At 43.5% G+C, this 9,586-nt stretch overlaps 1 protein-coding gene across 7 annotated transcripts; it reads right to left on the bottom strand.

Moving 5' to 3' along the window:
- Positions 1–2,972: 2,972 nt before the first annotated feature.
- Positions 2,973–9,305, bottom strand: LOC109745794 (uncharacterized). 7 transcript variants are annotated; one of them, XR_012190232.1, is made up of 14 exons: positions 9,117–9,290; positions 8,937–9,015; positions 8,419–8,858; positions 7,941–8,199; positions 7,611–7,839; positions 7,388–7,538; positions 6,995–7,285; positions 6,650–6,905; positions 6,125–6,356; positions 5,900–6,044; positions 5,601–5,786; positions 5,335–5,520; positions 5,146–5,208; positions 2,973–3,448 (listed from the first exon to the last, which is right to left on the bottom strand). XR_012190232.1 is itself a non-coding variant. In XM_020304903.4 (14 exons), the coding sequence occupies exons 1-14, from the start codon at positions 9,120–9,122 to the stop codon at positions 3,155–3,157; spliced, it is 2,793 nt and encodes a 930-aa protein (XP_020160492.1). In that variant the 5' UTR covers positions 9,123–9,305; the 3' UTR covers positions 2,973–3,154. The 7 variants fall into 7 exon arrangements, 4 of the variants coding, with proteins under 4 accessions (XP_020160492.1, XP_020160495.1, XP_020160496.1 ...); XR_012190230.1 differs by having other exon boundaries at positions 5,016–5,208; positions 5,335–5,496; XR_012190231.1 differs by having other exon boundaries at positions 5,016–5,208; positions 5,335–5,490.
- Positions 9,306–9,586: the final 281 nt, after the last annotated feature.

The raw sequence follows: 9,586 nt of genomic DNA, 5'->3' as shown, positions 1-9,586 counted from the left end.
ACGAAATTGACTTAGGTATTGCCGTATTGGCTTAAATTGATCAGCCATCACAAGAGTCCCTAAGAATAAGCCACGCAGCCGTCGTCCAACTGTCAGATCCTAAAGGCTAGGACAAGGAGTAACGTGTACAAACAGTCAACATATACCACATGCGTTAGCACCGACAGTCGAAATCACCCGGGCCGGTCGGACAGAGACCGGGACATGGCCGACGTTGGGCTGAATCTAGACGGCGGCGCGACGGCGGTGGAGGCGGAGCCCGTCGAGTGCAGTAGGCGTGCGTTCATATGCTTGGTGGGTTGCCTCACCGTCGGGCTCGGCGTCATCCTGGCATGGATGTTCGTGTACGAGAAATCCCTTCGGCCATTGTCGACCGCGGCCAAGCTCTTGGTCGTGCTTCTGACCGGCGCCGTCTCCTTCTGCTTTGCCCGCTCTTTCGGCAAGTTTGCTCTTCTCCTCATCCACTGGTACCGCGGCAATCCCGAGGGAGAGAGGCTTGTGGATAGCTTGATCCAATCCGATCGGCCCTTGATCCACATGTTGTAGATGCATAGTTTGATCATCTTTTCATCATTAGTTTTCAAACGCTGTGTTAATTAGCGTCTAGAATATATGCCGTTATTAAAGTGTAATGATTTTTCTTTAATTCTTTGTACGGAAGTACTGTGCAGACGATACTTGGCGCACGAAAGTCAGTACAAAGTTGAGTCATCTATTTTGGAACGGAGGGAGTATGTGCAATGAGGCTGTTTCACATGTTGCACAAACATATTTTTCGATGAACACCACGCTCATCTGCTCCACCCGTTGCGGACAATCACATCTCCTCCACCTGCTTCCTCGCCGCCTCCTCCAACGCCTAGGGCGTCTGAATTCCACCACCACCATTTTTTGCACCTACAAATCTCGATCTGGTACTAAATGGTAGCCCTCTCAGAGTCTCTCCATGGCACGATATCTGGACACAACAAGAGGACTCACTTCTCCGGTGGACACGACGGCAAGACAATTAAGCAAACACCTCTCAGGCAGCATGGCTAAGAACAGAGCATACAAACACCATTGAATACTGATTTCGAGCTCCTCTTTCACTGGGGTTTGCCATGTCCAGTAGCTACTCACCTCGTCAAGACTCTGGGTATACAAAGAAGGGATTGGATTAGCCATTGCCGGCGCAGCACCGCCATTGTTTCCCACAACGTCGCCCATAACCCGCTGTCTACAACACAGATCGCAGAATATTGTGGGCACATCGACCACAGGCACATTGGCCCTGCTCTATAAAATCAGATCAGCAGCCCATTACAGAAGATAAGCATTACAGGAAAGAAATAAGCAGACAGAGGGAATCATTCCTCCATCACAAAAAATCCCCAAAGTGTGCCAAATTCCCATGAATCTCTTCCCCTAATCCACAGAGCTTAACAGTTAACAATGTTCCCCAAAGAACAACAATGTTCCCCTGTAATAGATTGCTAGCTTAGGATTTTATTTTTCTTTGTCGGTCATTTAAGCCTTGGTTTGACGGTCCTTCCTGCAATAGTCAATCCACATTTTTTGCACAGTTGGTACTTTGTTTTCTCCTATAACTTGCTGAAATTTGAGATGGGCTCTAGGCCCATGTAGCAATTTCTGAAAAATCTCTAAGGGCCCATGTGGGTTATATGGCACTAGGTGTAGTGGGAAGTTTAGTCCCACCCCGGAAGTGGAAGAGGAGTTGGACCTCCTTATAAGGGTTTCTCTTCTACATGCTATTGGAGCTTGAGAAGAGAAGAGGCCCTCGCGCACTCCTCCTCCGCCGCCCGCTCCGCCGCCCGCTGCGCCGCGGGTTGCGGGATTGAGCCGAGCTTACACCTACGCGCTTATTTTTGCCAGTCACTAACGGAGAGTTCTCTGACAGCTGGGCCACGATCTGAGACGTCGGATCGTGGGCTGTCACGGACTCGGACGTGGGTCGAGCCCACGCGGCTGCGCCTATAAGTGTGCGGTGTCTCCTAACCCTAGCCGGCACGAACAGATCACATCTGCTCCACGCGCACGCCCACCGTCGTTCCCTTGCTGCTGCTGCCGCCGGTGACTCCATCCCGTCCGCCGCGTACACGGTCGACGGGAGAGCAGGTCTCCGAAACCACGCCCTTCTACGGGGTGAGGGGCGAATAGGTTTTTGGGCAGCGATTACGCGACTGCTCACTTCCGATCGTCTACTTCCTCTACGTCCGCGTCGCCTTCATCATCACCATGTCCACCGACGCCGAACGTGCCGCCGCCGAGAAAGCTGAAGCTGACAAGAAGGCTGCCGAGGACGCCGCTGCTGCCACCAAAGCCGCGGCCTCTGCATGGCCTACTGGAGGGTATAACTCGTTTATCCCGCTCCTACTGTTTTCTGTTTTAGCCATGCTAGCGTTATACGTAGATCTTTCTGCTATTAGCGTAGTATATGCTAGTTTGACTGAATATCAGTATGCGATCATATGTGTCAATGCCATGCTAGTGATTTACTCGTAGATTAATTTAATCGAGAAATTGCCTATTTACTCAACATAACTTTGCAGAAAAATACTTCTCTACACTCAAAGTTAATGCCAACCAGCATACTATGTATGGCACATGAGCTTCTGAAAACATATGGATTGCCCTAGCCCTCTACCGGTTCTGAAGTTGGCCATGTCCTTGCTTTGACCGCTCAAACTAACATGAGAATCACCAACACCGCTTGTGCAGAAAAATATTATCTCTGCTGTCCGCTTTTGGGGGTGCCTAGACGAAGGAATTATGTACTTCAAGCGCTGATGTGCATGTTCTCCTTGTAATACATGAATTAATGAGAGCCAACGGATTCGTGTGTTAATGCAAGCAATCCTTTTCGGCTACGATGCGCCGACACCTGGGCAATATTGAGGCCGTGCGAAAAATATGGCGATCACCGCAACTAAGAGGAACAACCAGTGTTTGGAGTGTGTGTACAATGACAATGTCCTCAAAGCAGTCTGTTACTATCCTACAAGCCTGATGAGACGAACACCACAAATACTCAGCACTACTAGCTTTTGATTCAAATGATCCACTCGGATGCCTCTCTATAGAAGAGGGAAACGAAACGATATATAGTTTACATACCAAATATGCCTACACTTACACAGTTGTGGGCCACTGTCTAATACCGGACCCAGTCATTGCCAGCATATCGCTTAGAGGGGGCATGAAGTCTGGCTGACTCACGGGACCCGCCCTCTTGTTCTCCTGCTTCCGGCGGTGTCACCACTTCTGAACTTGTGTTGCAGGGTTCAGCTTCAATTTCGGCAGCGCCCTTCATCTTCAGTTCACGTTCCTCTTCAGCTTCAGTTTTATGTTCTTCTTCAGCTTCAGTTTTCCGTTCCACTTCCGCACGTTCAGCTTCTGCACGCTTGGCGACGGCATGATATCCGCTTCCACTCAGCTTGTTTGCCCGCTGCATCCAGAATGGAACTGTTAAATCAGGTAGGGATGCACACACACACACACACACACCCCTTATGTTTCTTAGGTATGTGATTACTAAATGAGCCAGTCCACGAGTTCCATTCTAAAAAATTTGAACGGTGTTATTTCTAAAACAGACACTCAAAAGTTTATGACAAGGTGAATTGGTCTTGGTCGAAAAAAAAGTCTATGACAAGGTGAATTGGTCTTTTCTCCATTGGTCCCTCAGAATGAAGGTTCAATTCCTAGTGTTTGTTATTTAGTATGTGAAAAATAATCGGTGTGCATTTAGCCGGTCCCTACTAGCATTGATGATATGATCTGCAGCTGGCTTTTATGGTAGGAAAGCAACTGCGGGATAAATTCTTAGTGGGTGCAACTCCCATATGCGGTCTCTATTATCATTCAGAAATTACGCTATATTAGCAAAAGGGCCTGTGCGTTGCAACGGGAGAAAAAACAAGTCATAATCTTCAATAACTATGACAACATTTTGTTCACATCTCATCGCATGATTTTGAAATTTATTCACAAATGCAAGAAAATGTACCATTTTTAAAATATATTTACAGATTGAAGCAATGTTCACATTTTTTGAGAAAAAAATTATTATGGTTGTCAAAAAACTTGGTAATTCAAAGAATTATTCTAAATTTGAAGAATTGTTTTGTTAAAAAATCATACTATAATATTCCAATCTATCCCGGCAGTTAATTCTTGAAAATTCACGCGGGTATATAGTCACAAAGACTCAGAAACATTACTGTTTAAATACGTACCTTCGATCATTGGTGAACATTTTTACAAATTTGGGAACATTTCCTTTTGAATCGGCAAACAATTTTAGAATAGACGAACTTTCTTTTCTAAATTGGTGGATTTTTTTAAGATTCACCAACTTTTTTTGAAATGCATGAACATTTTTTGAATCAGCAAACATTTTATGAATCAAGAAATTCTTTTGTAATTCATGAACTGTTTATAATTCTTTAGGACATTTTTGAAAATTCATGCAAATTTTTGAATTAGCAAACATTTTGTTCAATTTTATTAGAAAAACTTTAATACACATACTTTTTCAAAATCTTAGATTTATTTTGATTTTGTATTTTGTTTTTCAAAATTGCGGTTTTTTAAATATGCTAACATTTTTAAAAAATTCCGAGCATTTTTTGAATTCACTAATGTTTGATGTTTTTTTGAACATTTTATTTCAAAGTTCTCAGTTTTTTAAAATTTCAGAAATGTTTTGAAGTCCCAAATTATTTAAAATAGAAAAAAAATGGAAAAGTAAAATAAAATTAAAAAACAGGCCGCCTGCACATGGGTCGGCCCAAACAGGCGTTCCATCTGGTAAAGGACCGTTGGGCGAGGCAGCACTATCTTACGCCAGCTGGAATTCAGAGAGTAGAAGATGGAAAATGTGGGAGTAGAGGGAGTCGAACTTTGGCCAGTCGGACTAATGTACACTTGTGATGTGGGAGGTCTTTGCCTTACATGAACTAGAAGCGACGGGCAATGAATTAAAGAAAAAACGAATCGTTTTTGCAACTTACGGGTGGCATTGGTGGGTAATTCTTATCAACTTCGAGGGTAATTTGTTGACGGATGACAAAAAGCAATGCGTGCTTTTAGAGATAGAGATTTGCCAATAAAAATGTTTCTAATTCAGTGCAAGTAATTTACATGGCTTCCTCCTTGTTCCGGTTGTGGCATCTGTTGCGGGCCGGAAAAAGTAGCTTGGGAAATCTGGGAGAGAACGTGTTTAGAATTTCAGGTTAGGGCAGGGAACATATGAATTAAAGTAGGACGACGAAAGACATTAGGCCAGTCATGGCAAAAAAGAGCTGATCCGCGGGAGCAGAGAATATGTACCTGGCTGATGGGTGAACCTTTAGCAATACCAATCTTACTTAGTTCATTAATAATCTGGGCTATTGTAGGCCTTCGCGTTCTGTCATCCTCCACACATTTTAACACTATTTCGATGCATGTCCTCACTTCTTCGGATACATGGGGCGATATTGTTGCCTGCACCTTCATTCATCAGTTTTCACATACCTGGTTAATTGAAGCATAATGCCAAAAAAGGCTAGTTATGGTGAAAAACAGATTGATCCATAGGAGAAAAGGATATATACCTGACCTACTGGTGAACTCTTAGCAATACCAATGTTACTTAATTCATTAACAATCTGGGCTATCGTAGGCCTTCGAATTCGGTCATCCTCCACACATTTTAACGCTATTTCGATGCATGTCCTCACTTCTTCAAATAAATGGGACCGCATTGTTGCCTGCAGCCTCACTTGCCATTTTTTACATACCTATATAATTGGAACATAGTGCCAAAAGAAGTGTGCACGAACAACATGGGGTGAGGCACAATAAAAATAGGTGTGAAAAAATGTTTTCCGTGATACTGGATCCTTTTCCTTACATGCTCAATGAATTCTTCCCGACAGGTGTGTGCATAGCTGGCCTCCTTTCCCGCCATCATTTTTATGATTATGACCCCGAGACTAAATACATCAAACTTCGGACTGATTTTTTGTCCTTCGATGTATTCTGGCGGCATGTATCCTCTGCATTTCATCAAATACAATTATTTTTCTGAAAGTTTGAGAAAAGATGTCAATTAATTATTTCCGGGTTATTAACTTACATTGTTCCTTTAAGATCTCGGGATGCTGTCATATAGGTTTGCGCTGAATCAAAGAGTCTTGACAAACCAAAATCACCAATTTTTGCCACCATATCCTTATCCAGCAAAATATTTCCGGGTTTTAAGTCCAGATGGTAAATGGGAGGAACAGCATTATGAAGGTAATGTAAACCCTCACATATTCCTCTTATTATTTTGTAACATTTGTTCCAATCAAGTTTGCAGGATTGAGCTGTATAAGTAAATAAAAAGTATGTGAGTGTTTATAAAGTATGTTTTCTCTAAACCATAGTCCACGGTACCGCACGATTTCCCCTCCTAGATGCTGCAAAAAAGGTTCCATTATCTCCCTCAACCCTAACATATATCTCATTTCTTGTTGGTTGCTACTCAACACCTAACCGAAGCATGAATCATGTGTACGGATCTAAGGGTGAGTAAATATACCATGTTTTCCCCCATATGTAGTTGATTGTGTTGTAGGAGATTCAAATATAATTTAGTGCAAATAGAGCAGAATCATACCTGAAAGTTGATCGTTAAGGCTTCCACCCTGCATGTATTCGAAACAAATCGCTCTTTCTACCACACTAGCAGATACATGTTTTCCTTTGTACTCCACAAATATTTGTGATGTATGGTAGCAGTAGCCAACTAAACGTACGATATTTTCATGTTGGACCCTCATTAGATTATTAACCTCATTCTTAAATTGCTCATCATCAATGCCCAGTTGATGCAGTTTCTTAACAGCAATCTCTTCTCCATTGTCCAACACTCCCTGTTGAAAATCTCTGTTTTTATGGCACATCATTCTTGTAGTTAACACTAGGTTTCATATGAAATTCAGAAGATGAAGTAATACCATACCTTGTAAACATCTCCATATCCACCACTGCCAACTTTGTTCAGGTCAGAAAAGTCATTTGTAATACGTTCTAAGAACTCAAATGCAAACTCCCTTGTCCTATATAGCTCATCTATAGATGAGAACTCAATAATATCAATCTTGTTCAGTCTTTGTATGATCTGATTTATAGTAGGCCTCTTCACTTGACTGGACTCCACGCATTTTAGAGCTATTTCGATGCATGTTCTAACTTCACGTGAAGTATGCTTCGATATTGTGCCCTGCATCCTATTTACCCAGAATCCATATACCTGCAGAATTGAAACAATTCCTTAGCATGCATGCCTAGATGAATTGCACAACCTAATATTTGTAAAAATTGTTACATTTCATAAAATAGTGTATTTTCATACATGTTCAATAAATTCTTTGGGTGGAATGTCTGCATATTTGGTGTAGCTCTCCTTTCCTGCCATTATTTGCAAGATTATAATGCCCAGACTGAATACATCAAATTTTGGTGTGATTTGCCGTTTGCTGACGTATTCTGGTGGCATGTATACACTGCATAGTACAAAAAGATTTTATTTTAGCTTCATACGAGAATCCGATTACTTCTCATGTTTATTAACGTACCTTGTTCGCGCAACTTCTGATGTATTGAAGGTTTCCGTTGTATCAAAGAATCTAGAGAAGCCAAAACCTCCAATTTTGGGCATCATGTCGTTATCCAGCAAAATCTTTGTAGGTTTTAATTCCAGATGGTAAATAGGATACTCAACTCCTTTGTGAAGGTAATGTAAACCCTCACATACCCCTCTAATTATTTTGTAACATGTGTGCCAAGCAAGTGCACATGGTTCATCTATAGAAGTAAAAAAACGTGTATTACCAAAAAGTAAAGTTTAGGGATCATTGTTCTTCCATGCAAAAATAATAGTGTAACTAAGTAGAGCATAATCATACTAGAAAGATGCTTGTCAAGGCTTCCTCCTTGCAAGTGTTCAGAGCATAAATATCCTTCTTCCACTCTAGCTGAAATATCTTTTCCATTGTGCTCAACAAGAACTTGTGCTGTATGATGGCAGTAACCAAGTAATAGTATGATATTTTGATGTTGGGCCCTCACAAGATTATGAAACTCAATTATGAATTCCTCGTCGTCAAGTCCCGGCATGAGATGAAGCTTCTTCACAGCAATGCGTAACCCATTGTCCTGCACTCCCTGTTAAAATATACTATGTATTAACTCACCATTGCTACTGTTCTGGAGCTGTTGCAGCCTTTATAAGCTTTTCTATGTGTGGGACAGAGCATATGGGTGGCTCTGCTGAGAACTTTAATCACAAAGATGGTATTGCAGAAATTGGATCTTGTGTTATCAGCTCCATACTAATGAAATTTGGAACGATTATGCACTCCCGGGATAAATCATACTTAGTACCTGGTAGACTACTCCATGCCGACCACGGCCAATGATGCGCTCCTCGGAGAAATTGTCTGTGATGCTGTTCAAGTACCCGTATGTAAACTCGTACCAAGGAGGAGGAGGAGGAGGAGAAGGAGGAGGAGGAGGAGGAGGAGGAGAACAACAAGGAGGAGGAGGACAAGGAGGAGGAGGAGGAGGAAAACCACAAGGAGGAGGAGGACAAGGAGAAGGAGTAGGAGGAGAAACCCGAGAGCGATAGGAGGAGGAGGAGAAGGAGGAGGAGGAGGAGGACGACGTGTCGGCCTTCTTCTTGCCGCTGTCGTTGGTGCGCCAGACGGAGACGATCTCGGCGTTCCCAAACAACCTTCGCAGCTTGCCCACAACATCGACGGGGTCGACCACGCCGGTGACGGTGATCCTGCCGCCCGGCAAGTCCGCAGCAATCGCGTCGATACCTTCACGTCAAACGAATTCAGGAGCAAGACTGGAGAGGAGAAAAAAAACCTGAAACAGGTAAGTAATAGCGGTGGTACCATGGAGATTGGAGAGTGCTTTGAGCGCCTTCCGCTGCTGGCTGCTGTCGTTCAGCGCCACCTTCATCACCATCTTCCGCTGCGATCCCCATAGAGAGAACAAACGCCATGAGCAACAAATTAACCCATGGAGCAACCAGCAACAGCTACGGATCAGCAAGATTTCTCAGCTAAACTCACCTTCATCACGGCGGCCAGCAATCAAGCTAAGCCCACGGGGCAGAGAGTGGGGAAAGTGGAAGGCAAAATAGAAGTCGGCCGAAAATCCTAATGGTGCTCAAGTGGACAGAGTACTGCAAGTAGCCAATTATTGGCGACGAAAATATCTTGCCATCCGCAGCACGGAGGACCACCTACAGCACTCCCACCAACCGCGCGACCACCAACGTGATTAGCTCTTATTAACGGATTTAAGCATCTGCAGTCAGACTTGGCAAATTCGGTCCCTCAAATGCGCCCGGACGCGTGCACGGACACTTACCGGATACCCCTTAAATAATGCAATCTACATCCGGATACCTCAAATTAAAAATCTCAAATCCATATTATTACATGCAACGTGAAACATATTCTAAGCGGAGCTCGTCCGTCCCCGCCGTGCCCATGGCCGACGGTCGGCTGCACTCTCCAGAGTGTTCGCCTGGTCGCCG

The sequence above is a fragment of the Aegilops tauschii genome, chromosome 7 (assembly GCF_002575655.3).
Source record: "Aegilops tauschii subsp. strangulata cultivar AL8/78 chromosome 7, Aet v6.0, whole genome shotgun sequence".
In the NCBI taxonomy this organism is placed as follows: domain Eukaryota; kingdom Viridiplantae; phylum Streptophyta; class Magnoliopsida; order Poales; family Poaceae; genus Aegilops; species Aegilops tauschii.
The sequence above is the reverse complement of the archived record's forward strand: the minus strand, read 5'-3'. Positions and strand labels throughout refer to the sequence as shown.